The 27689-nt window shown below is 39.9% G+C and overlaps 1 protein-coding gene across 1 annotated transcript in view; it reads left to right on the top strand.

Annotated features, from left to right (window-relative positions):
• ALK (ALK receptor tyrosine kinase) overlaps positions 1 to 27689 on the top strand; it is a gene marked incomplete at both ends in the record, with an annotated part of 285971 nt that overhangs the window by 204534 nt on the left and 53748 nt on the right. Inside the window, 3 exons of the mRNA XM_079532815.1 lie at positions 11902 to 12033; positions 20773 to 20904; positions 22318 to 22418. Coding sequence (XP_079388941.1) covers positions 11902 to 12033; positions 20773 to 20904; positions 22318 to 22418 — 365 coding nt within the window. The remainder of the gene's footprint in view (positions 1 to 11901; positions 12034 to 20772; positions 20905 to 22317; positions 22419 to 27689) is intronic.

The raw sequence follows: 27689 nt of genomic DNA, 5'->3' as shown, positions 1-27689 counted from the left end.
CTTCCACTTGAGAGCCTCTGTATGTTACAAAAGGGGTGGGCAGCATCTCTGTCTTTATTCTAGCTTTGTTAAGTATGTAACTTTGGTGAGATGAAACTGTTCAAATTTCTGATAAAATTTACTAAGTGTTTTGACTGAAAAATTAGGAATGATAAGAAAAGCTATACATTTTAATACCACTTCCTTTAAAAAATATTGACTTAATATCTAAAATAAAGCAAATTTTGAGCATTTCTAAAACCGAAACTAAGCAATATCTTGGTCTAGTGGTTGGAGACCCTGCACATAACAGGGGAGTTGAAACTAGATGATCATTGTGGTCCTTTTCAACCCAGGCCTTTCCATGATTGAGTATTTTTTTTTCCATGTCAAGTGAGATCTTTTGAACTCATACTTAGAAAACATTTTCCTTATTCAAAGGTTATTTTCATTTTAGATAAGCTCTTAAAAATGATATGTTCTTCTGTGCAAGAAAAAGTACACTGTTCACATAGCTCTACTTCTGAATAATAAGGAGACCACGTAATCCCAACAAGATTTATTTCTTTCTGGTGCAGGCAATGAAATGGAAGCTTGAGGAAGTGAAGCGACATCCCCAAGGTCATAGCCTAGGAGCCAATTTAAGAGTAATGGTCAGATTCTGTATCTGATAGGCAGCATTTTTGAAGGTGGCTTGGCTTGCAAAAAAGGCTCCTACACACCCAAATAGAATGGTAGTTTGAAACCCCTCAAAAAAAAATAAAATAAAATATTGGATAGCTGTGTTTTGACTGTTTGAGTACAGTTCTTGGTTATTTGATTCTTTTTTCCTTTCTTGCATATTGCAAAAAGAATGCTAAGCTTTTTATTTCTGAGGATATGCTCCATGGTTGAAGTGGTAACTTAGTCATAATCTACCTGGAAGAGGCTTAATGGCTGCTGTAATACATCTTTCAATTGACAAAGACTAAAGTGTCCCTAGACCTTTCCAGCAGAATTGTCATTGGATTAAAGTGGAGAGAGGACTAAAATGGAAGTAGGATGAATGAGTTCTTGCAGCATGGAGAAAGTGTCAGCTGCTATTGCTGGTACTGAAGCTTCTACACGTATAGAGGGCTGTTAATCTGGATTTGCCACCTTGTTTTTACCAACTCTTGGTTTGCTTAGTCTTCCTACTCTTCTGCTGAAAATATTTCAGAGACTGCAGGGACTGTTATCCATAAAGACCTGGCTGCTATGAATGCAGAGCCCTCTGACCTTCTTGACTGTGTTGGGCAGTGAATCATTGATTTTTATTTTTATTTTTTTTTTTTTAATCCATTTTAGATGCTAGAGTAAGGCTCTTTTATCATCTTTGCGATAACAGGGAAAGACTGTTTCATATTATATTACTAACTAAAAAGCAGTGGTAATTACATGTCAAATGGAAAGAAGAGAATTGTAGAAGTAGGGTTGAGAGCCTTTATTGCAATTACTACTGCTTAAGAGTCCTGTTGCTGTTCAAGAAATCCTTGCTATGGAGGCGTGGCATGTTTTTTCCTGACAAGTGCAGATTCCAGAGTAGTTCATTTTGTTGGTGTTATTTTACTAAACTTTGAGTGTAGATTCCCTACGTGTTAAAAGTTATGTCCTAGTGCTGCAGTGATCAGAATGATTGTATGGTGACATTCATTATTACTGCCTCTCCAACCCACTAAAGGAAGGTCCTAGGAGGGCTGAAAGTCAGGTATTTTAACTGCTCTCTTTGTAAATACACACGCATATGTCTATATATATCAGGTGTGTAACACCTTTGCACTCAGTATAAGGTAAGACACAATGGAGGTGACTATGCAGTTGAAGGTGAACGTTCAGAACAAACTGCAGACCAAAGTGGAAAAAAAAAAAAAAAAAAAAAATAATTTATGTCCCCTAAGATAACTGACCTCACAAAGATGACCACTTACATAATCAATGAATATACAGGTGTTATAATTACAAAATGTACAGGAAAGTTAGGCTAAGTAAGATTATTGCAACAGGAAGATAATAAATAAAAAATGCTTACTAGTGTTGTAGGCTCACAATATTCTCCATGAGGAGTGGTCTCCAGGAAGAGATCCTTCCTCGGTAACAGTCAGCACTTAAATCTAGGATCTAGGAGAGGTGCAGCCAGGCTCCACCCCTTCTGGTAGCACAGGTGAATTGCCTTCACCTGTGTTCCCATGGCTGACTCATTGCTCGCCTCAGGTGGTCAATCAGAAGTTCAGGCTGTGATTCAGCAGTTCCCATACACCACTGCTCAGAAGTAATACTTCATGAAATGCATACAAAATCTACTGTTAACCATTATTTGGTCTCTTAAATTCATACATCAAGACTAAATTATTTTTTAAGTTTAGACACATGTAAAATACCTTTTAGATCTCACCTAGTCAACTTGATGGCCAGAAGGAATTTGATGAGAAATATGCAAATGGCTGTCAGTTCTCAGTAGTTGTGTAAAATCCTCTGAGAGTTGCTTAATTGCGTGGTTTACTTACTGAAGGACAAAGATCTTAAGAAAACCTGGAGACACGTTACCAGAAGACATGTTCTATCTACTTGATCTATCTTTACACATAGCAATAATTTTATTAAAATTCATGTTAGTGTATTATTATTATTATTTTTAAAGCTGCTTAATATTTACCTGGCATTTTCACCATGGCTAGCAACCTATAGGCATCTCATCCTCAGGGCATAGTAATTCTGAGTAATAATATTGGTCAACTCTTACTACTCTCTCTGCACCTCATTATGTGTTTGGGAAAAAACTCTTGCATGGAGAGCATTAAGAGAGCATATTAAGGTGTTTTTCAGCGTGCTACAAGACAGCAGGGAGAGTGCCTGAAACCCAGGTGGTTGTCTTAGAATTGCAGTGTCATCTTGTGTTTTTCACTGATGTCTTTGGTGTGTATTGCTTATATGGAGCCCATCACTGCATTATTCTCTGACATCTGTGGGTCATTTTGTTCTTGTTTTCTATAATCTTTCCTGATTCATAAGTCTTCCACATGTTTATGGGTTAGCAGATAGCCTCTGGTAGAGCCACAGATTCCAGAAAGGAGTTCTTCTTCAGGCTCTGTTTGATGTCCAGTGCCACTGACCTTCAACAGCTTTGCTCCTGGGATAATTTCACTGAAGTTTAGCAAGGCTTGAAGCACAGCCTAGCACACAAGAGTAAGGAACTGCTTCTTCTCCATCCTATTGGACTTCAAAGCACTGAAGTGTAGGCAGTCTTCAGTGCACTCAACTGGAAAAGTCACCAATGAGTCATAGCATCCACCAACTTACTGACGTTCAAGGACATGTTGAGATAGGATAACACTGCACTGATGTCCTTTTACTTGCATAGAACTGAAAGCTGGATTGCCTCTATCCACATTAGGTCCCCATTTGGGAAATCTCTTATGAGTGGCCAGTGTTATTGCTCTCCCTCACAGCAAGTGCTTGTGTGCAATTACATTCTGCTTATACTTTGAGTTTCTGAGCTATTGCTTCTCTGGTTTTGAACAAAGTGGAAATTATCTCCTTGACAACAATTTGCTGCACTTGTACAATTGCAGAGTCAGAGGGGTTGGCACAGTGAAGAGTGCTGTGACATAAAACTTTCTTCTCTGGCAAGCTTCTGCTTCTACCTGTAGTAATTATTGATTTCCTATTATGGAGCCCCTGCTTTGCACAGAAGAGCATTTGGCTGTGATATTAGTGTGCATCACTGCACCCTGCTGAAAGGATCCACATAAGCATGTTTGTGATTGTGTAGATTTGCAATATTCCACTCGTCTCCCCCAGCAACTGGTCTGCAGTAAGGCTATAAACCTTAATTTAATACTGCTGACAGCTAGAGGAGAGGTGCTACTTTGAACAGTTATAGAAGCAAAATTACATTTCAGAAATGAAAAATATTTCTTTTTAAATCTAAAGTGATGTTTGAACACAGCAAGGGTCATCATACTTCTATGTGTTTTTCATGACAAGGAAGACTGCTGTACCTGTTTACTTCTTTGGCAGTGCCTTAGAGATTGCTGAGATGTGACTGTTGCAGAGTTCAGTTCTTGATGATCCAAGCAGTCTTCTCCACTCTCTTATTTCTTTTGCTTTTTTCTTGCATTTGGGAAACTTCAGTGCAACATCTAGAGGCTGAATGGGAATCAGTTAGTCTGGCTTTGGCACTTCACAGCCTCATTTCATTATATGAAACTGGTTGCTGCCTTAGTTTCATCATCTTTAAAATCTTATTAATGTTTTACTCAATGTAGTGCTTTGGAAACCAAATCCATTATTGGGTTGTTCCTGGAACTGGGGAGTCTCAACAGGCAAAGGTAAACCTTAATAATTCAAGTGGATTTGAACCTAGCCTTCTGGGAAGAAATACATTACACGTCTTTTGTACTGCATTAATTCAAAACCCAAAAAAGTATTCACTGTTTTTGTGTCCCATTTTAGTGGCTCATTTTATATCAAAGTAGTTCTATGTCTGATGTTGAGAGTAGAGCAGTGTTAAATCTGCTGCTGTTGTCTACAAATAAACTTTGAGATCTTAACCACCTCATGATTGTCAGAGTCCATCACCTGTGGCAAGCAGCATTGATCTTCCACTGAGCTAGCAATCAGTCCAGCCATCATTTCCCACAGGGAAGGTACTGTTGGCTGATAGGAGCTGGCATCTGAGCCCATTCAGATCCAGAGAGGTCTGATGGGAATGGAAGAGCTAATGGGGGAAGTTATATGTGTTGTTATTGTAAACATATGTAAATGTGTTATTTTCCCTCTCCAAGCTCTGTGTCTTGTAAAAATCACAGAAAATATTTTGGTGTTTTTTCTCTTTTTTGAGTTTTCTTGTTGCTTTTATTGGTGTGTGTGTGGTTTTGTTTTGTTTTCTTGTTTTGGTTTGGTTTTTTGTCTGTTTGCCACTTACTGTTGGAGTAATCTCTGCTTTTAGGAGAGGGATGAAAGCTGGGCTGTTGGTTTTTTCAACTTCACGAAGATACAGTGGAAGCTTAGTAAAAAAGGAAATCATATAGCAAATACGGTCTGATATTGAAGCACTGACAACAACAAAAACAAAAGAAAATGACATTTGGGATTTCAAAACAAATTATCCCATTACATTGCTGGATTACATTGTTGGAAGTCTGGATGTTGATATCAAAGGAAGAAAACGAAAGATCTGCTGTGTGTGTTATAAAAATAACCAATGACTATGTGTACACAGTGTTTCATAGATACTTGGGAACAAGTATTAATTTTCTATCCTTTTTGGCCACTTTCAACCTTGTAGGTACTTCAGAATATTTTGCATGTTGGAAAATCATGTTTTTTCTATTAAATCCTCTGCTGCTTCTCTTTACTTCCTTTTAATCCTTTTACTTCCTCTTTACTTCCTTTTAATATTTTGACATGCTGTTGAAGTTGTTCACTGGAAAGCAAATCAGAGCAAGAAATACTTATGTTATCGTGAGCCCCAACAAAGCAACGGTTACATTTTGTGCAAGATTAATAGGAAAAGATGTTATCATGTGGTTTCTTACACTCAGCAATTATTTGCTGTCTCGGGAGCAATGAAGATAAATATTAGATCCTCAGTCAAGTTCCCTAATTAAAAAAACAGGGAAGTGTAAAATACAGCTAACTTGGCATTCCGTATTAGTTCCAAAAAAGCTGGTTGTTGCTGTAGGCTTAGGAAGGCTACATCGCATAAACAGTAATGTGGGAAATTCATTCAGTTATAAGTTAGGAAAAGTGACTTGACCTGATCAGAAGCATTTCCAAGGGAATGCAGAGGATGTGAATGCTGGCTCATACTACTGAAATGTGGTGCTGAGTAAGTGCCTGCTCTTAGGCTGTGCTTTTAAGTTCTCTTTGGCATAAGCAATCATACTGACATTAGGCAAGGCAAAAGAAGCAGGCACTGCAAGCACTGAGTACTAAACATAACAATCCCACTTTGAAAGAACAGCAGCAGAGAGCGTGTTAGAACTGAGCTGGCTGAATTATTGACGTGAGTAGCTTTGCACTTGAGTTTCCTGACAAAAGGCATTATCTTTGAATTCAAGTGTGTTCAGATTTCTTGGTTTTGTGACATTGAGATACATATTGTGATCTCAGAAGTCAGTATTTCCTACCCAGAATTGTTGTGAAGTTTTTGTTCCCTGAGAAAGTTTGGCATTTTTATTTTAAGGTAGAGTACTTTCTGAAATGTTAGATTTCATGAAAATTCCATTTTCTACATGGCTCTAACAGCCAAACCTTAGAGTAGCTCTCTGTGGGAGCTGTGCCCCTGTGGCATGCAGGACAGGTGGTGCTCACTCAGTGGGAGTCATTCAGCATTTTTTTGGCCTATCTTTATCATGTGTATGGCCCTGTTCATTTTGTACTGTAAATTACTGAAATTGCACCCCAAACACAGTAAATAATTTCCATACAGGTTTTCTCAAGGCTCTGCTATCATAACGTCTTAGTTCTTTGCAAGTGTTAATGAACGTCACAGAGCTTCTGTAATGAGTTTGTCCCATTTTGAACATAGGAAGTGAAATACAAAGATTAAAGACAATTTATGTGACTGGAAAGATGGGTAAGCTTTCAGACATATGGACATTGGCTGTTCTTTCTGCCTCTAACAGGCAATGTAATAAAAAGAAATTACCTCTCCATACAAATGCAGCTTCAATTGCAGCCTTAGACAACAGCGGCAACAGTAATGATGCTGTAACAAAGATTAAAGTTAGAAATTATAAACCGTTGACTGATTTTGGCTGCTTGGCTTGAGAAATCTGGAATCCAATCTTTTGTCGAAGTGTTTTTTTAGGACATTGTATTTTCCAAGCATATATTTCTCTGGTCTCATTTGCAGCTGTGACTGCTTGACTCTTCTGCAGATCTGAATACAGATGTCCTGGGGTTGGGTACCTGGGACATGAGGGCAGTCTAGCTTGGCTGTAAGATTGCAATTTATGTGTCTGCCGTATATCACGTTAGATTTCAAATGCCATTTATCAAGGATGGCTTCATTTTCCTTAAACATGAACCCCGCTTTCTCTTCTTTCTCTTTCTTACCTCTTTTATTTTACATCTTCTAACTCCTCCAGTAGTGGAATTAGAGGTATTATAGTCTCAGTATCAGTGGAGAGTTTGCTTTGTCCTATAATATGGCTATCCTCAGCACCAGGACAGGATGTCTGCACTGCTGTAAAGCTGATGGTTTGGAGATGATCAATGAGAAAATGATGTGCCCATGAGAAATGGACAATTCATAGCAAAACCAATGATCAAAAACTCCCCCAAATTCTCACTATCCTTTTGTTATAGATAAGCAACAGTTTTTCTTTGTCCCTGCAACCTTCAAATCCCCAAGTATTCTTTTTTCAAATATCTCTGAGTCAGGGCCTGGAACTCCAACCAAAGGAGTAGCAAATGAAATTGAGAAGTTAATGGTGAGTACTTGTATCAAGTAAGCAATAAAAATAATGTTCCACAATCCATGGTTTTCAGTAGCATTTCATAGCTGGGAGGAGGAGGATGGAACTGCAGCACTAGCATTTGAAACTATTTTTAAAGAGATAATCATCGTGGAATCATAGAATGGTTTGGGTGGGAAGGGACCTTTAAGGTGATGTAGTTCCAACCGCCTGCTATAGACAGACACAGCTCCCTCTAGACCAGGCTGCTCACAGCCCCATCCAGCCTGGCCTGGAATGCCTCCAGGGTGGGGACATTCACAGCCTCTGTTCCAGTGTCTCACCACCTTCACAGTAAAGAATTTCTTCCTAACATCTAGTCTAGATCTACCTTCTTCCAGTTTAAAGCCATTTATTTCATAGGAAAGTTCTATTTTTTGAAGCACATGTGCATAGGAAAGTTCTATTTTTCGGAAGCATATGTGGTGAGATAAGCAGGGTAGAGTTCCATATGTGGGTATTTCTTATTACTTATTTGCAATTAGAAGTGGAATTTTTCACCTTATACATATGCAGGGTCTTGTCCTGAGAACCACCAGAACCAGAGTTCAGCTGTGTCTGGCTGGGTTCCTTCAAGTGAGCCCCTTCTTGTCAGTGGAAACCACACAAGGGTGCAGGTTCATCCCAAATTATTGCAAAGTCTGTTCTTCTGTTTTACAAGGCACAAGTGACAATTCTTTCAAAGCAAGCAAGGAAATGTCCCATTAGTCTGTCTTGTTTCTCTTCTTTACCTGACTGTGTTGGTCCCAGAAGCTTTCAGTAGCATTGAAAATTATGGCCTGAGAGATTCCATGTAACACTTGAAGGTGTAATTGTGTTCAGCTCGATTGATCCTGCATGCCAATTAGTAGTGCAGCCAGTTTGCAAGATAACAGAGATCTTTGAATGCCTGTAAGAATTTGTCTTCTCTCCCACTTTCACATGTGGTGGCAGTCAGTTGAAGGTTCCTATTTTGCAGTGATCTGTTGAGCAACTGTCACAAGCAAATGCTCACATTTAGCCGCATTCCTCAGGGACCGATTTGCCAGAATTTGCCAATACATTTTGATTTCCCTGCTGATCAAGGAGGAATGGAGGAGAGAAGAGGCAGCCCAACCCAGAGCAACATCTGCTGCAGAGTAAATTACATCCCCACTTGGCCTCACAGTCTGAGCTGTTTATCCTGTGTTAGGTTAAGCCATGTCATTTTTGCCTTTCATGCTGATCATGCTGCATAGAAACTAAAAGTAAATCAATCAAGAGATCAGACTTATCATTTCTTTCCCAGGTTTGGTACTGGATTTGAACATTTTCAGTTCTGGACTGTGGTCAGAAGCAGGGCACGTGAGGTCCTCAAGGAGTTGTTTGTTTCTCCTTTCAATTTAGAGCCCGAAATACCATTTGTTTAATGTTGCTGTTTAAATAATGATTTGTAAGGCTCTAAGCCAGCCATGGTACAGCTTAATGACTACTGTAATTTATGGATGCCCCTTGACTACATACATAAACATTGCTGTAAATATAAAGGATGTCTCCCACAAATTTTCCTATGATACTCATTTGATACAGTTCATTTTCCTCTCCTTGAACATCTTCTGTATATGAGTTGAGAATGAAGGTCCTTCTGGCTCCACTGGCCAGAAGTGATGGGGGCAGGGAAATGAAAAATCAGATCAAATGTCTGTTACAAAATATTTTAATTGAAAATCAAGTTTCCTTGAATTCAGACACAGACACCTCTATACAGTGGCCTAGTAAAAGGATCACTTGTATTTGGGCTTTTTTTGATCAGCTGTTTGTCTTACAACTTAATCTTCAGTTCATTTTGCTTTTGTGTACTTTGTAAGGAAGTAAATGGGAGACAGAAAAATATCATGCACTGTCACAGAGCCCAGCCATTCAGCCCAGCCCATCCTTCAGCTGCAGCTTTGCTATTTGTGATCTCTAAGCTACACCAGGAGCATGTATATGTGCATCTAATGCAAATTCAAGCCAATTCAAGTGCCATCTCTGCAGAGATGAATAAGCATGCAAATCTGCTGTTTTGTTTTGGAGGACAATCTCCTGGAATTGCTTAATGTCTAGTTGTAACTGATGGCTTTTAATATCGCAGTCAGTTGACTTCAAGAGACTTGTAATTTTGGGGTCTACAACAAAGACATCTGGGAAGTTAGTAGGTGCTCTTGAATGCCTTGGTTCCATTAAAATTAGTGTTAATGCACTCATGCTTGGAAAACTGAGTGCCTTTACAAAGTTGTAATGAATTGAATGAACAGAAAACTCCATTGCTTGCAACAGCCTCTATTCTGAATGTCTGCATGTGACATTGAAATGCAAGAATTTCTGGGCTAAAACATAGACAATGTTGAAAGGGTTGCAGATAAGCCAAATGGGATATGAGAACTGGTAATAAATGTGGGAGTTTCTTTAAAAGCATACATGGGGTAATTCAAAGACAAAAGTACTTCTGAATTCAACTAGGACTTCAACATTTTTAAGAACATCCTGATATTTCTAACCTTATGGAAGTTCTCTGCGTCAGTTTTCATTACTTGGTACTTGAAGCGACATGGTGCTCCATGGGTTTGGTGCATACCCCATGGAGGAAGGATCCTCTACTAAGGTTCCCGGAGCCACTTCTTACAGCTTTGTGGGCATCTATTTGCACACTGAGACTGGTTTGAGGCAAGCAAAGAACTTTGCTTCTAATATAGTAAAGTCTTTTGACAGTGTCTCGAAGAATGCATTTTTGCAAAGAGCATTGCAAGGGCAAGGAGGGTATCTTCTCTTAGCCATAAAGCTTTATAAAGGGACCCAAAGAAACTGTCAGCAACCAGCTGAGTTGTGTTGGTCTTTTTTGTTTTTTTTTTTTTTTCTCTGCTAAGCTCTCCTCTGTAGTCATGCCTTGACCCTGACTGAAATACGAGGGCACTGTGCAGCTTGAATGCAGCAAAGCCAGAATGACTCTAAGGCAGTCCAAAAAATTGAGCTGACAGTAACGCAGATCACCCTTTTCAGGAGTCTGGGTCCTTTATCAAAAAGGTTTGACGTGTATTCCCCCCACTCCTGAATTGATTTGCACCATAAAATAAGCTTGAAGAGAAGTAGTGGTTGTTTTCCTACATGCTTCATTAATTTTAATTTTGGCAGGCAATATAAATAAAAGTATCAAGTGCAGATCTAATTGAATCACCAATGATTCCCAGCTCCCCGTAGTACCAGAGAACATGATGTAGCTGCTCTGTTTAGCAAGCATGGATGAGTTAGGCAAACAATGGCTTATTCTGCCCAGAGGCTTTGGTTTAATCTTTAGTACTTACCCATTTAATATGAGACAGGGCAGGAGTTTTTGCAGTGGGGGATTCACAGCAGAGACCTCTTTATCCTTACAGACTCATCTGTGCAAACTGTTAGGAAGGTTTCAGTGCATTGGGTCTACACCCAGATTTTTGTGGAATGGGCTCTGGTACTTAGCAAGCTTGGCCTCCTCGATACATACTGACTGAAGGCTGTTTCTGAGCTAATTCCTACTTTCCATGTGTAACTGACCATTAAAATTAAGTAGTCTAATCAGTCCTGGCCCCATGTAGTTTAGCCATAATGAAAGGATTCAGATTGAGAGAAGTCTTACTTCACTTGTCACACTGAATGGTCTCTGACTACTCAACTGACAAGGAAATTCAGTGCCTCCTGAAAAGGGCTGTACCAAGAGACAACTTCTCCAGATCATTTCTGAATGGATGGTATGAACTTCTAATAGTATTTTTCAGTGGCATGTCACAACCGTTGGCTCCTTTCCATGTTGCTAGCTGCCTTTTGCTGCTGGGCATAGGGAAAATGAATTGGTGATCTTTGTATCTTAATAGATGTAGACTGCAGCAGGACTCCATGATTCATGGGGACAGGAGTAGAGAAGCAGAAGGGGATCTAGAAGAGAAAGAAAACTACCAAGAGAGGTCAAACTGTTTTCTTTCTTGCAGAAGGGATATGAGGATATGATACACCCAAGTCATAGGTAATACATGTTGACAGGACAGTGTGATAAGAGCTTACGTTCTTTCCAGGCAGTGTAGACGTTATTCCTGAACTAGAGAGAGAGCATGTCAGTCTTCAGGACCATCAGTCTAGCAGCAATTTGCACACAATCCATCATGCATACCATGTTGTTCTTGATAAATAACACAGAGCAGATCGTAGGATTTCAACCCTGTTTTTGAGGTTCAAAGCTGCCTTCCAAGTTAAAATGACAGACATGCCTGGGAATCTTAGTTCTGCATAAGGTGGAGTATTTGGTATTTGGAAAGATCTGGACAAACGAAACAAAACCACTACTTTATCAGGTAACTCTTGGGCTGAGGGATTTGATAACATCTTTCTCCCCTTCACTGTTATCCATAACCATGTTGGATGGGGAGAAGACAGTTCAGTAACCCAAAGTGGCTTTTATTTTCTTTTCCTCTAGGAGCTGCTTCTGTCTCAAAAATGGCTCTGGAAGGCTCCTTCAGCTGCTGGAATGGCACGTCAATCAGGCTGGGCCAGGCGTGTGACTTCATCAGAGACTGCACTGAAGGAGAAGATGAGGGAGCAATGTGCAGTGAGTAAATCCAAAACCCCAGGCTGTTCTCCTTTTCCTTCTGGGAGATGGAAGCTGAGCAGCCCCTTTTAAAAGCATAAATTATTTTGATTTTTAATGCCTGAGACTTCAGTAGTAATTAATTCAGTACTGTCAAAAGTGTCCTCCATTGGATGTGCACTTTCTCTGGATATCAGCATAGAGTGGACCACTTGATATGTTTCTGTACTTGCCTTCTTTAGTTCTGCAGCAGGTTTTCAAGCTGTTCTTACTGCCTCATCTATCAAAATCGTGATCAAAAATGCAAAGAGAGTATAGCTTAAACACTAGATGCTTTAAGAGTTATGAAATGTGTGGTTTGTTAGTGCTTTTAATCAAAACATGGTACAGCATGTGGCAGAAGGTGGAAGGAGAGGAATTCTAAGATATGAAAAGTGAGCGGAGCTAGGAGCTTGTCTTAGACCAACTCTGACTATTGTGTCTTTGTTAATTACTCTCATTTTCTATCCTTTCTTCAGTTCTTCATCTTTGTCAGTCTGTAGATCAGGAGTTACATAGCAATTTGAGTTTTCTGGAAACTTTACATGCCTGAATATTTCTGTAATTGTGTTATTTTAGATATTTTATAGCATTTCTTTAATAGTCTTCAATATGTGTTGTCTTTTTTATATATATATACTTTTATCTTTTCTGCGTCTATTGTATTTCCCTTTGTCAGACTACAAATACTGAGAAGTGGTGGTTTGTTGTATTTGCCAATAGATCTAGCCTATGGACTCCTATTGACAAGACTGATTTAGTATGCAAAATTGCATTCTCTGGCCAAAATACCTGTGCTGCCAAAAGCCTTTGGAATAGAACAGACAATTACTCTCAGTTTAGTTTTAATGCGTGACATTTAGAGCAGGGGTCAGCCTTGGTGAAGTAACTCAAACAAAGTGTGGGTATGGGTGACATCTAGACTAAAAGACCTTTTAGCATAAACTTAACATGGCACTGATTCACAACTAGCAAATTTCACACTTCAGTTCTTGCTGCTAACAAAGAAAAAAAGTAACAGATAGTTTTGGTGTGGAGAACAGTGGTTTGGCCTGGGACCACCTAGGAAATTAGTCAAAATCTAGAAGTGATAGGCCCCTACTTTGTGTCATGAATTGTTATAATTTGAAATATTTGTTACTGACACTGAGTTAGTATTAAATTCACTTCCATAGAAATAGTGACATTGCTGCTGACCTGTAACTGCTTAGAACCAAGAATGCTTCATATTACTGGTATAAAAACCTTCCTTTCACCTAAGAGCTTTAAAACAGAGCTCTAGAACAGGATTACAGAATGGTTAGGGTTAGAAGAGACTTCTGCGTCCCTCTGATCCAACCCCTGCTTAAGCAGGGCCACCCAGAGCTGGTTGCCCCAATCCACGTCCATGCAGCTTTTGAATAATGGAATTCCACGTCTATGAGTAACCTGTGCCAGTGTTCCATCACCTGCACAGCACAGAAATGCTTTCTGATGCTTATATAGAACTTCCTGTCTTCTTGCTTGTCCTCACTACCTCTTGTCCCAGCACTGGGCACCGTTGAACAGCCTGTCTCCTTCTCTGCAGCCTCCTTTCAGGGTTTTATAGACATTGGTAAGATCCTCCCTTAACCTTTTCTTCTCCAGACTGAACAGCCCCAACTTTCTCAGCCTCTCCTTGCAGGAGAGGTGATCCAGCCCTTTAATCATTTTGATACTCAGATCTGATAATGATATTTCTATTTTCTACACTTAAATTGAACACCCTTACAAAATTACGATAGTCATAGAATTATAAAATGGGTTAAACTGAAGGAGATCTTGAAGATCATCTAGTTCCAATGAGTAATGGGTAGGTATAATGCATTTTCATGTCACTGCAAGCACAGAGACATATTACTTACTCTTATTTAATGTGGATTGGTTATATGTCCAGATAGACTGTTATATTCTTAAATGGTTCTGCCTTATGAGAGTAATCCTATCTATATCAGTGGGAACAGTAGAGCTCCTTCTGTGGAGCTGTGCTAGTCATGGATGCATACTAAATACCAACATAGCATAGGGCAGACCTAAAGGAATGTGACTCTACTTCTGCTATTCATGAGGATTTGTTCAGCTGCCTTTTAGCCAGCATTCATCCATAGCTATTAGCATGAAGCAGTATAGCACATTTATGTCAACATAAAAGTTTTTCAAAATTTTTAGATTTACTGAAAATACAGAAAAGGTAAGAAGGGGAAGATATGTAACCACCTATTTAGAAGAACAGTTCCCAGCTTGAGAAAACCTCACAGCTTGTTTTCAACCCCTGGTGCTGGCAGTGGGACACGTTGCTCCCAGCCAAAAAGCCAAAAAGACACCATTTTCTACTACAAGCAACAAAAAAGAGAGGCTTGCAAGAGCTTGGGTTGTGCTCACACACTTAAAACCTTAGTTTTGTTGCTGATTGCTCTGCTTCTGTCTGTTTGTTGTGTTGAATGTAATCATAGAATGCCAGGAATTGGAAGGGACCTGGAAAGATCATCTAGTCCAATCCCCTTACCAGGACAGGAACACCTAAGTTTTATTGGCATAAAACTTACACAAAAAAAGAAAAATGATCAAAATCTTGTTGTTTTAGTCCTGAGTAATGTGGATATTTTCATCAGCTTTCTGCAGGTGTGGCAAGAAGTGATCCTGACACATAGAGCAGGGAAAGGGTTTTCTTGAGAACTTCTGCTTACAAGAAAGAGCTGTCAGAAAAATGTGTAGCCATGCAGGTGGCTGGAAAGGGAGCTTTTCAAGTTATCTTTAAACAAAGGCTGCCAACTTTGAGCTTCAGAATTGTTCTTAGTTTGTTTTTTCTTTTTCCTTTCACAGTCCTTTAGGTGCTTGGAATAATTCTTTTTTTCCTTTTCCTCTTTCTTTTTTTTTTTTTCTTGTCATCTTATCATTTGATTTTTATTCCTTTCTTAACTGGAAAAAGCTCCCTAAACCTGCTATTTGTTAACATCCCTTTAATTATCAGTGGCCAATGAAAAGTCACGGTGCTTGTTCTGCAAGCAACCAATTAGTCTTTGTAGAAAGCATAAAATCAGACAGGGATGACCCCTGGAGAAAAGCATGTTGCTGTGTTGCTGTTTGAGTCATAATCAAATAAGCTCGCAGGGGGAAAAGACAGCTTCAAAGAGGCAGATGTAGAGATAGATGCTGAACCATGTTGATTTGGGATCAGAGTTACAGATCTAACAGACTGATAGAAATGCCCCTCTGGAGATTATTTTGCAGAAGCATACTTTCCAGATGTATGTTAAGACTTCAGATAATGGTGGCCTCATGTCTTTGCTAGTAAATTCCTGATTATGAATTGTAACTTACTAAAAAAAAAAGAAGAAAAAAAAAAAAAACAGAGAAATTCTTTACTAACATAGATTGGCAGAGCTCTTCCTCTACAAAAAAGGAGAATTTGTTCTAGTAGTTTTGTGCTTCTCTTATTAGGTAACAGTATCTTGGATTTTGGTTCAAGGATCTTTTGTTGAGGGCCGCAAGCCTAGAGAAGAGAAGTTTCACTGAAACAGAAGTGCGTACACCCTTGTTCAGTCTAAAACTATCATAGAATCATAAAGGTTGGAAAAGACCTCCAAGGTCATCCAGTCCAACTGTCCACCCACCACCAGTATTTCCCCACTAAACTGAGTCCCTTGAATGCCTTTAGGGCCAGTGACTTTGTTAGCTTCTGGGTCAGGTTCACCAGAAGCATTCAGCCTGGGAAAATATTGGTTGATCGAGCAGAGCATGTAGGAAATGTGTGGATGTATTTTTAAAAAATATATAGTAAAAATGAAAGTGTTGGTAGTACGTTTATTATCTAGAGACCCAGAACTTAGAGGATTCACTCAAGATGTGACAAACCCAGGACTGATTCTTTCTTCTGTTTGAATGAATTTGAACCCGTATTTCTGATTTCCTTTGAAAGTTTCCAAAGCAGTGTGGTCTGGAATATACAGTTTGGAAGAGAAAGCATTATTCAGTCTCTCCTGGTATTGCTCTTTCACAGTATATAAACATTACCTGCAAGAAAGATTGAGAGTAATATCCTCTGCCTTGCACATGAATTGCATAACCACTGGGTTATAGAGTAATTTTCACTCTTTGCCTCACTGAATATTTAAGAATGTTAAACAAATTGGATTAACGCTAGCAGATGAGGTAAGAAAGACTAGTATCTGTTTCACGATAGGAGTGACTCAAACTGTTCTGTACAGTCAGATAAGTGCATACACACAGCTGTCAAAAATCGGATGACAAGTAGAATAGGAACCTGTGAAGTTTGAATTTGAGATAGCACAAGCAATTGGAAAAAAAAAAAAAGAAAAAAAAAAGAAGTACAGATAAATAATTCTAGAGGAGCTAGTTCACTTTCCAGGCAGAAAAGGAAACAACAGTGGATTCATGTATGTCTTACTGATAGATGCAGGCGGCAGAATCCCCCAGCAGCAAACCAAATGAAAAAACAGCCTGTTGCATTGTAGTCCTCTTAAGGTTCCTGTCTTGCATACCCACATCCTTTTGTTCCTTTCTTGATCAAAAGCTGCGACTCTAGCAGTGAATTTTAATTTCTGGCAGTTCTCAACGTAGCAATGCTTTCCATCATTAAAGGAAAACTCTTGTTGACTGTATTGAAATGTGTTTTCCCTTTCTCTTCTTCATTTCCGATACAATATGGTAGACAACTTTGGTAGCACAGAGACAGCCATTGAAAACAAGCTCACATTTAAGATTCATGTGTTTCTTTGAACTTTTTGAGTAGATGCCTTCTGAGATTTTCTCCTACATTTGGGAAAGGTCTGTACAAAACATGAGTAATCTTTTATGTTTTTGTCCTCTATAATACAGGTCTGGAACTTCACTCAAAACTTTAAACTTATTGATTTGCACCTGGTTTTGAGTCAAGAGCCAGCCATTAATGAACCTGTTCCATCTGCTTCATAAATTATTCCAGTTGCTAGTTTGGCTTTCTGCTGTTAAAGGATGAAAAAAAAAATGAGGTAAAGGTTGTTGTTGTTGGTTTTGTTTTTTTAAGACAAACAAAGCCACTTGAGTTTAACAACCTCTCAGGCAAAATCATTCAGAAGGCTTGAAGATACTTGGTTAAAAAACCTGTTTAACACCCTTCAGCATCTCTGTTTCTCAAAGAATTGCAGAGACTTGCATTCTCACAGTACTTTAGTTTTGATTGGATTACTTTATTCTCTGTCCCAAATCCATAAGCTGCCTCTTGATTTTAGGGAGTTCTAAACCTTTTGAAGTTTCTTTCACCAGTGATAATACACAACATGACCTACTGTTTCAGTAGGCATAATGACTGCTCCATTTCACTTGTTTTTACAATAAAATCAGGTTAGCTTTCCTTCATTAGTGCAGTGTGAACACTTATGCAAGTTAGAATTATAAGCATTCAGAACACTGAGAAGTAGATGCTGACAGAGGAGTGCTGGCCAAAGTGCACTTTGTGAAGCAGCTATACATACAGCACTTACAATTCCGTGTATTTGAAGTAAGAAAAAGCAGCAAAGAACATTGCACTGGTGCACAAGACATCTGAAAATTCATAAAAGATTAATCTGTGGAGGAGCAATCAAATTTCTGGGGAAGTAATAGCTTCTTATTTCTATCCTTACTTGTTCATCTACAGTGAGCTTTTTCTGGCTTCCAGGCAGGGATTACTACTTAGACTCCTCCTGCTGCTCTGACTTCTTTACATCAACCTAGATAACGTAGGGCTGTGAAATGAATTCAGCTGGACACCAAGCCAAGCTGTTTCAGAAGGAATTCAGGACACATCATAATTTGTCATTTTCTTTGGATCTCAGCCTCAGGCAGCACAATGCAATATAATCAAATTCTGTAGTGGGGTAAAGCACAGGGAAGCAACTTTCAGCTTAACAGCTCCACATTTAAGGACTAGGCTGAATGAATTGGGAGATGTTTTTTTAAAGGAGAGACTTGTAAAAACCTCAACTTTCAGTTTTTGATCTTTTCATAACAAATTTGGATGAATGAGGGAAACAAAAGCAATAAAATATACCTCTCACCTGTATGTCAGGTTCTGGGTTCAAATTTGGACCTACTAAAAAGCCATAGATGAAAGATTTGTTTCAGTCACCTCTGTGAAGCGAGCTGTGATTCAGGATCTTAGATTTATTCCTGTCGAGACAATGCAGTTCTGTTCCCCAGCAATTTTCTCAGGGTAGACCAGGAGGAAAATGAATGCGTCACTGACAGTGAATTTCCTATTGAGGTATGTACTTGCAGTCCACAAAGCTAATTGTATCCTGGGCTGCGTCAAAAGAAGTGCAGAAAGTTGAGGGATATGTTTCTCCTTCAACTCTGCTCCCATGAGAACACACCTGCAGTGCTATGTTCAGCTCTGGAGCTCCCAGCACAAGAAGGATGCAGAGCTGTTGGAGCAGGTCCACAGGAGGCTGCAAAGGTGCTCAGAGCGCTGGAGCATCTCTGCTATGGAGACATGCTGAGAGAGCTGAGCTTGTTCAGCCTAGAGAAGGGAGAGCTCTCGGGAGACCTCATTGTGACTTTCCAGTACTTAGAAGGGGCTAACAAGAAAGGTGGGGAGGGATTTTTTGTGAGGGAATGTAGAGGCAGGACAAGAGATAATCTTTACTCAGAGGGTGATGAGGCCTGGCACTGCTGCCCAGAGCTGTGGTGCCCCATCCCTGGAGGTGCCCAAGGCCAGGTTGGATGGACTCTGGCAAACTCTGAGCTGGTGGGGGGCAGCCCTGCCTATGGCAGGAGTTGGGGCTGGGTGGGCTTTAGGGTCCCTTCCAGCCCAAATCATTCTGTGATTCTGTGTGTAAATGAGATCTGAAGCCCTGTGAAGAGATGTTTGATTGACCTGCAGTCTCAGACAGGGAATTCTGATCATATTTCAACATTTTGATCAGATGATAAACATTATCTGGGGTGTGGATACTGATTCCCGCTTTATAGACAGAAAGCTTTAGAGGGAAAGATTCTTCACATTCGTGAGTTCAGGAGCCTCTTCTTCTCATAGGGAAGTTAATGAAATTCCTGGTATCACCTCACCAGCAGATTCTCTTGCTTTAGGAGCTTGTAGTTTATCCTACTTTTTGTAAGTCAAGAATTTTTTACTCTGACTTTGACAAACAGTTGAAAGGAAAAACTAATTTCCCGGATATGTGGTTTTATAATGTGTTTACACATTAAATTTATTTTTATCTGGCAATTTCAAACAGACTTCTGGTCTCGTTTTCTTTCCTTTCAAAAATAAAAAAAAAATAAAAAAACAACAAAGACAGTTTTAGGGGATCTTTAGGGGCAGAGGGAAGGAGAAATAAATATAGGCTAAACTGCTAGCACAGATTTGAGTACATAACAGTAAAAGCTGTGAGAAGTCAGGAATATCATCGTCCCTTTTATAGCTACATCTGAACATCCTAGCACTTTTTCTACCTTACTGGAAGAAAGAACAGACCCACTGAGCACCTGTGTTCAGGGGCTTTATACTGCCACACCCTAGGACTGGTTTGTCTATATTGAAGGATAAAAGCAGTCATCGCTCTTCTTTATGTCTATTCTGGCATCTTTGGTGTGTAATGGAACTCCATATTTAATGTGCACCTTTTTTTCCCAGGCTAGCTTTTCCCATAAAAGAAGTTTGTGCCCTTTTTACTGCTGGGAAGCTTCCCCATACCTGGCAGCGTTGTCAGCTACATCCTGGGCACAAAATCTGTATTATAGATGATGAGTTATTCACTGAAAGTGAAGATCATGTTATAATGCAGGTGATTTTTACATGACATTTTACAAGGCTCGTTTTCTCTGAGGTTACTTAATAAGGTCAGAATCTGCCATTGTGCTGAAGAAGAGAAATGCAAAGGTAGAACCTATCATCAGTAGAAATTAGGCAATGTGTTTTTATTAAAGATGATGGGAAATGTGATTTTATAAATTTTCAAATTGAGTGAATTGTGGCACAATGGAGCATTTTTACCTGTGGCAGTGTAAGTGTATGGCTCAGATGTGCTTTAAACATTCTGTAAGAACCTGCAATGTGGACAAAGGCGATGACGAAGGTATGCAGACGTGCTGCTTTGAATGTGGTGATTATTACTTTAAAACTCATTAATTTAAAGGCAAAAAGCTAGTATGTCTTTATTGTTTGGAGCTGGAAACCTGCTTGAAATCCAAAGCCAGTGACAGAATGAGTGGGCTTTGAATCCTGAAAGTATGGCTTAAAATAAACTATTTTCTTCCATTCACCCCACCAAACAGATCCACAGATGCAGGAACTGAAGCACAGAAGGGTTTAGTGCTTTATCTGAGACCTCATTAGAGGCACTTCTCACAAAGGGGAGAGGTCACAGTGCTGAGCTGGGCTGACTACGGGCATGAAGAGGGAAGCACATCAGTAAATATCGCTGTCCAAGATTTCCCCAGCAGTAGAGGCCAGATAAATACCTGAATGCCCAATGATGCATACTGAAATATATCATCTTCCCTCAGTTTGTCTGGAGGGAGGCGTTTAATCACAGTCCTGGGTTTGCCTCCCTTACCACTGTCTGTATGGTCAGGCACATGCATGACTCCACATAAAAAGCAGCTGTGGAGTTGTCTGTCCTGGGCAGCTCTATAAAAATAGTCAGCTTCTGCGTGTGCCTAGGTGTCTTATCCACAGCTCATCTGTGTTCTTCTGTATGTGTGTTTCTCTCCACCTTGCAGGAAAACTTCCTTCTGGCTTTTTCTGCTCATTTGAAGAAGGGGACTGTGGCTGGATGGAGGGCTCATCAGCGCCCCGTGCTTCTCCATGGCGAATTGGGAGCCTGGAGTACAACCATTTTCCTTCAGTTGAAGGTATGGAAAAGTAAATAGTGCAGAAAGCAGATAGCAAAAAAAGATAAGCAAACGGTGGGGAGGTTTCTTGTGTACTTACAGATTCAGCCTTCAGTGAAACAAAAACATCTTTCTGCTATCTGTGCTTTGAGCAGGACTATCCTGCTTACTTTCCATCTTTAGGAAGAGGCTAGTTAGTACCTCAGGTTTCCTAGGCTGACCACAGAGAGAAGTCCTGCCTCCCTCTAGACAACTGTGCATGAAGCATTCATCTGTGTGCCCCTCCACCACACTGAACTGTTTTTTATTTCTGATTTACTTTTTCTGTGTCTGTTTTGCTTCTTTTTTCCCCTCAAGCTTCCAAATTTTCCTTCTCTTTGCTCTGTTGTCCCTCGAGTTCCACTTATATATATATATATATAACTACTGCGTACTTTCTTCCTCTATCCAAATCCCAGGATTCCTAATCCTTCTCATAGAAACCATTGAAGGTTTATACCCTGGACATTGAACTACTGCTGGTTGAGTTTTGGTATGCAGGCTGCCTGGCACGATAAGACTTTTCCTAATGCAATAATGTAAATCATTGAAAGCATTTCTTGTTGAGGCATGGAGCATTTTAATAGGATGCAATAACAGCAGAGTTAATGGTGTATAATCCCAACATTGGTTTACAAAGTTACATCCATTGTTAAACATAAAGAGTGAGATTCTCTGCTTTCTAGTGAACTGATACAGACTACAGTGCAGCTATTCTGATTTATGCCACTTGATGGCTCAGCTCACAGTACTGCAAACCACAAATGAATTGAAGCATAGGTAAACAAGAAATCAAAGGCCCAGAAAGTGGTTACTATGGAGAGATGGCAAAGAAATGATGATGATTCATGATCTGTCTATGCTGTAGAGGCAATTTCATTGTATGCTCAAGTAACTAAGATCCAGGTAGTTGTACCTTCCAGAACTGAAATATTGCAATATATACTTTTTGGTCTAGAGCTGTCAAGGAAGAACTCTAACGTTACTACTTGTTCCTCTGGTTACTACTAATGTTTAAGGTAGCAAAAGTACTTCAAGCTGCATTAATACTTCTCTCGTTATTTTGTTGCCACTGATTTTGTTTTGATGAAGATGAAGATTTGTTTCCAAGTTTGTTTTTTTTTGTGTGTGTGTGTGTGTGTTGAAAAAGATGCTAAATCACCTTTGCAAGAAAGATAAATTGGAAGTTGTGGAGGAATAGAAGATAACTGTAGGAGGAAAGTAGTCGGGCTGCCCAATGAGAATGTGAAGCTGCTTCCCTATGAAATTGAAAAATATATTTTCCTATCTGACATCCTGCTGTAGTAGGAGCCAGCTTACATAGGCTTTAAGGAAGTTTCCCAAAACCAGAAGGTAGGTTCTGCAGTTTGACCTTCTTCCTGCTCTTTTATCTAGATTTTGCCCTGATCCTTGACACCAGCAAAGCACCAGCAGGAGCAAGCACTGTAATGACCAGCGCTACATTTCCAGCCCCATTGAGGAACTCCCCCTGTGAGGCAAGTCATGTTTTCTTTTCTTTCACACTTTTTGCTATGCCTGACTCTGGTTTTCAAATATAGGCACTAGATCAGTAGCCCAGCAGCCACTTTCTCCATGGTTTGTCTTTGAAATATTTACTTAATGTTCCAATGTGCAAAGAAAAGAGGTGGTTATCTGCTTGAAAAACCACTAAATGTATACTGAGAAGCCTGGTGTGTATTGCCCTGATTGTATGATCCCACATGATGTAGCAACAGTTTTTGTAATTGGATTTATGAGCTAAGGTAGGACAGCCAGCATTGCATAAATGCAGAGAGAAAGAGGCTGGCTGCTTTATATTTGCAAAATCCAAGAAAATCCACTCAGAAAATCCACTCAGTGCATGCTTCTTCTAGCTCAGCTGAGATTCAAGCTGGCAAGGCCTTCATCACGTTGCACCTCAAAACTCCTCACAGATGTCGTGCTCTTAGGAGTGCCCAGCAGTGGAGTCCTCTGCAACTCTTAGGAGTTACCAGCAGTGGAGATAAATTCATACAAAACAAGCCAGATTCATGCTCAAGCAGAAAAGCTGTTAATAGTCATAAAATGTTAACTTAAGCAAGTATATCAATATTTGTTAGATAATTGTGTACAAGTAGTTGTCATTTCCAAATCAGTTGTATTTAACCCTTAAACTTCTGGCTAGAGAAAGATATCATCTCTGTCTTTTTATCTGGTCTATAGCTTCACAGATTATATCGTCACTGATTGTATTTGTGGCTTATGATTTTGAGTCACACGTCTTGATTGTTCATCCTGAGCTTCTGGATCCTGGAGCAGGATTGCTTGGGGAAATTGATTCTTACAACAGATAAAAAAAATCAGGCCTTTCCTCTTGCACTGATCTAAAAATGCAGAAAGGACAGGAAGGGATACATAAGAAAATTCTCTGAAATTAAAATACTTGAGTGTTTCTTTTGCTTAAAGTTTGGTTCTCTTCTGTTTTGTATCTCAGTACGTACAGCAAAGCACATCTGTGTTTGCTCTCTTGATATATTAATGTCTTCCTTTAGGAAATACATTCTACCTTGTTTTTCCTCCCTTCTGTGACAAAGGCATATGCAGGTTCTGAATATTTTAAGACCTTGTTCTGCCATGGACCAGCAAGAGCAAGTGTTTTTCATCTTCTACCTGACACAGGAAGCAGAGTGAATGATTTCCCAATATGTTTATATTTTTACCTTGTGTATACAACAGTGCAAATAATTAAACTTGCCATCAGGGGAGAAGCTGTCGTGTATTTCATCTGCTCACATGCCATCCCACCTCCGTCACTCCCCTTGGCACTTAAAAGGCATCCGGACACATCCAGCATTGCAGCTGTTGTAATATAGAGTAAAGGAGTTTGGCAAGGGTTTTTGTCTCTTGTCTTTTCATATAGTGTAAAAGCTTCTCTTCTCAATGAGCCCCCGGTGGCTTCAAATTCTATTTTACTGGCACAATCTTTCTGTGAGCAGAATAATTTGATTCCACTTTTCAATACAAGAGGAGAAAAGAGATACTCCCCCACACACTTATTCTTCCAGTAGGTGCCAACAAGCTCCTGTGCAGTGAAGTAAAGGTCAGAAAAGAGGCTGTGAAAATACTGCAGTCCTATCCTGTATTTTTTTCACCCTCAATCACTTCCCAACTGAACTGACTCAAGGTCGGGCACTAAAAGATGAGTTTTCTTCTACCTGTCAGTGCTGACAGCTCCACCTGGCATATCACAAACAGGACAAGTTCTCTGGCAACTGAAATCCCACTGACAAAGTTCACTTATGATTCATGTGATAAAGGGATCTGAGCACTTGCGTGTAGATTAGATCCATTTATTCTTCTGCAGTCAGATCAAGCCATAAACCTGCCCGCCTTTTCATAGTTGTTAGTTCTGACAGCTTGTTTCAATCCATCCAGAGAGATTTTCCTCAGATTCACAGGTGGCAGCAACACATGAAAGTGATGGAGGCTTTCCTCAGGCTGGTCATTTTCTATCCCTCCTCCTACTTCTATCTGTCTACCCCACTGTCAGCACAGCCAGCTCAGTTGAACTCCTGCTGGTGGGGTTGAATGCACAACCCCACCTCACAGTTTGTTCACCTCTCTTGTGTGCATAGAGCACACCTGCCTTGGGCACTTATGGCCTTACGTGGAAAGTGTGAGAGCAGCAGTGAGGTCAGCAGATGTCCACAGTTTGCTGATTTTCACTCCCCTCTTCCCTTGCAACACAGGAGCACTAGCCTCTCTGTTTCCTGAAGCTCCTATTTTTTCTCTTATCTCTTAATTTGCTTCTATTGTGTTGAGCTATGTTAGACAATAACATCCACCATAACAAATGTTGACTTTTTAGCTTGAGTTGAACAGAGGAATTAATTGCTTTAGCCTCATCACAAGGAGCATTCTCTGCTGCAGTACCACGCAGGGGGAGCTATCTTATCTGGCCAAAATGTCCATGGAACCAGGACATATTCCAGTGCTGATAAGGAAACAGTCAAGCATACTGTGGTGCTTGCCAGCTACAAAGAATCAGAGACCCAGCACCTATTGAGATTCTGGACGGGTGTTTGCAGCAGTAGTGACATAAAGCACTGAGAGATCCCGGATCCAGGATGATCTTTGGCTTAGGTGTTGCTGCCGAGTACAGGATAGACACATCCCTTCATCTTCGTGTTCCACCATTTTGTGCTTTCCTCTGCTTGAGCTCAGTCACTAGGAATATGCTGGGCTGCTTGTGTGCTGTCTCCTATAGCATTTCCCATGCCCTGCACAAGGCTTCTCTAGCTCACAAAGGAAAAATCAGACTGATCTACTCTGTTCTGCCTCACATACATCAAAAGATGAGGATAAAAATCCATGCAGGAGACACAGGAAACATAGCCTGTACTTTCCCACACATTTGGGATTGGACCTAATGTGCCCTGCACTTTGTATATAGCTTCGTATTGCACTTTACTCCTGTTTTTTTTGAGCAGCTTTATATTTTCATTTTTCTTTTTTCTGCAGTGCTTTTGGCAGGTCAGAGCTGTTAGTTTGTGATGCTGCCCTTTGTTCTTGGTTCAGTTAGTTTTTCTTTTTTGTTACTTTATTAGATCTTGGCTAGAGTATCCTGACTTCAAAGAATTTCCCTTGTTTGCTGTCCAGAGAGTCTTTGTTATCTTTTTCATGTTGCACATTAAATAGAGCCCTTTGCCTGTTGACCCATTAACAGTGTATTTAATGCCCAGTTTAAATGTAAGAGGGAAACTGACAATTCTAGTAAATCTTGGGAGGGTGCAGGAAATGGCACATGTAGTTCACAAGAGATGCTCTGAGGTGACCAGCAAGGGTGAACACAATGAAAAAAAAGAAACAGAAAATGATTCAGAAACCAGACTGAGACGCGGTAGTAAAATGGAAAATATTTTTAACCTACATCTAAAAGTTCATCAGAAAGAAAAACGTGTGTAATTGAGCACAGGAATGCACATAAACTCTGAAGAATTGATCCGATGTTGGCCTGATTTGAAGGCAAGTTTTAGAAACGTTGAACAATAGAGAAAAGCATTATTCTCCCTTTTGCTTCATCTTTTTGATCCTCTCCTCAGAGTAGGAATTGGGTGGCCTGCACAGGGCTGTAAGAGCACAGGCTCACGAGGTGGTTGGACATTTCCTCATTTTAAAGAAGCAGCCCATATGCCTGTCATCAGACATGTAGTGCAGGCATCAGACTGCACTACAGTCTGGGAATTCAGGAAACCACATTGCAATTCAAGTCCAAAGGAAGTGCTGTCATCTCAGATGCCACCCATGGCAAAACTAAATTACTTTGCCACAGCTGATATCCCTTAGGTGTACACAATTTCCAGATTGTAATGGCCACCTGCTTCTCAGTACTTACGCAAAGATGTCAGAGAGCTGACAAAAGAGTTTTGCAGGTGTCAAGGGAGAAATTGCCCTTTGTGTGGAAGTTAGGAACTGCATTCCGGCCTCCCACAACTGGACAACGTGGCAGTCCCATCTCCTTCAGTCCCAGAACTATTGCTAGGCAGATGCAGAGTCACTACACTGACTTTGCTTTTTATTCCATTTTTCAGAGATGTTCTCCAACATCTGCAGCCTTATGCTTCAAAGGATGCTGTCGTGCTTGTTAACCATAAGTCATGCACTGTGTTTTCCCCAGGTGTTTGGGCTTCTGTGGTAAAGAGATATAAGACCAGGCCTAAGACTACTGCATTTTTGAGGGCTTGGTGCAGTGTATACCTGGCTGAGCAGCAGAAGTTATAACTATTCTGAGAGATCTCATTTTGTGGTGGATCGTGGTTATTACTGCTGCTTGAAAGTCGCTGCAGACACATGAGCAGCCTGGAAACTGTTTTTAGACAGGCTGCACTTTGCTCAGCACAAGAGAATCTGATGAACCTCAGTGCCATAACTGAAAATTAAAACCTGGGCAAGAGGTGTTGGTGTGGGCTATAATACGGGAGATGGTGTTTCCTGATTTGTGATGAACTTAAAATTAGCTTTAAATGTCATCATGCTCATAGAAGAGAAGCTCGCTCTTTGCAAGTGGGACTCCCCTGTAATTGGTAACGAAATGATTTCATTTTCATTAGATCCTGCTTCAAACATTTTAAAGGGTATAGCTGGGCTGCAAAACAATGAAAAGAGATCCCTGTAAAAGAGCCTTGTGCCTTTGGCCATGTTTAAAACAATGATTTTTTTTTTTCTGATGCAGTTTTGACATTTCAACTAGCTGTTTCATGTAAGTCTCCATTATATTACTGAAAGAGGTACCAAACTGAGCCAGGCTTTTTTTTTAAATCTGAAATTAGTTTTTGAATGTAAATCCGGCCCCTCTAGAAGATGAACATAATATGTTGATGTAAAACAGCACAGTTGAAGTTTGCCCTCTCATTTGGGTTATGAAAGATGGTTTCATGCTCCGTGGTTATTAACTCAGTTTTCTTTCCTATGCAAAAGTGTTGTATTTTTAAAGCGTGTAAATCAATAATTGAAATAATTCCTTGAGCACGTTCTGAGCCCCATGCTGGCAGCAGCAAGGCATGTCTTTTTTTCTCCTCTGTTCTTTGAGTTTTAAACAACTTAGAAGTGTACATGTTAATAACATTGATTCACAACATTTATGAGCATGAAAAATGCAACATAGATACGCCTCTAGCGCATCCTTTCATGTGCTTTATTTTGCAAAATGTTGTTAGCATCCTTTTTATTTTAAGTGCTGGTTTTAATATTTGTACCGCTCATCTGCTGTTTCTGTTCTTACCAAAACT

The sequence above is a fragment of the Tetrao urogallus genome (genome assembly GCF_951394365.1).
Source record: "Tetrao urogallus genome assembly, chromosome: 2".
Lineage (NCBI taxonomy): Eukaryota > Metazoa > Chordata > Aves > Galliformes > Phasianidae > Tetrao > Tetrao urogallus.
This window is presented reverse-complemented; position numbering and strand designations above follow the sequence as displayed.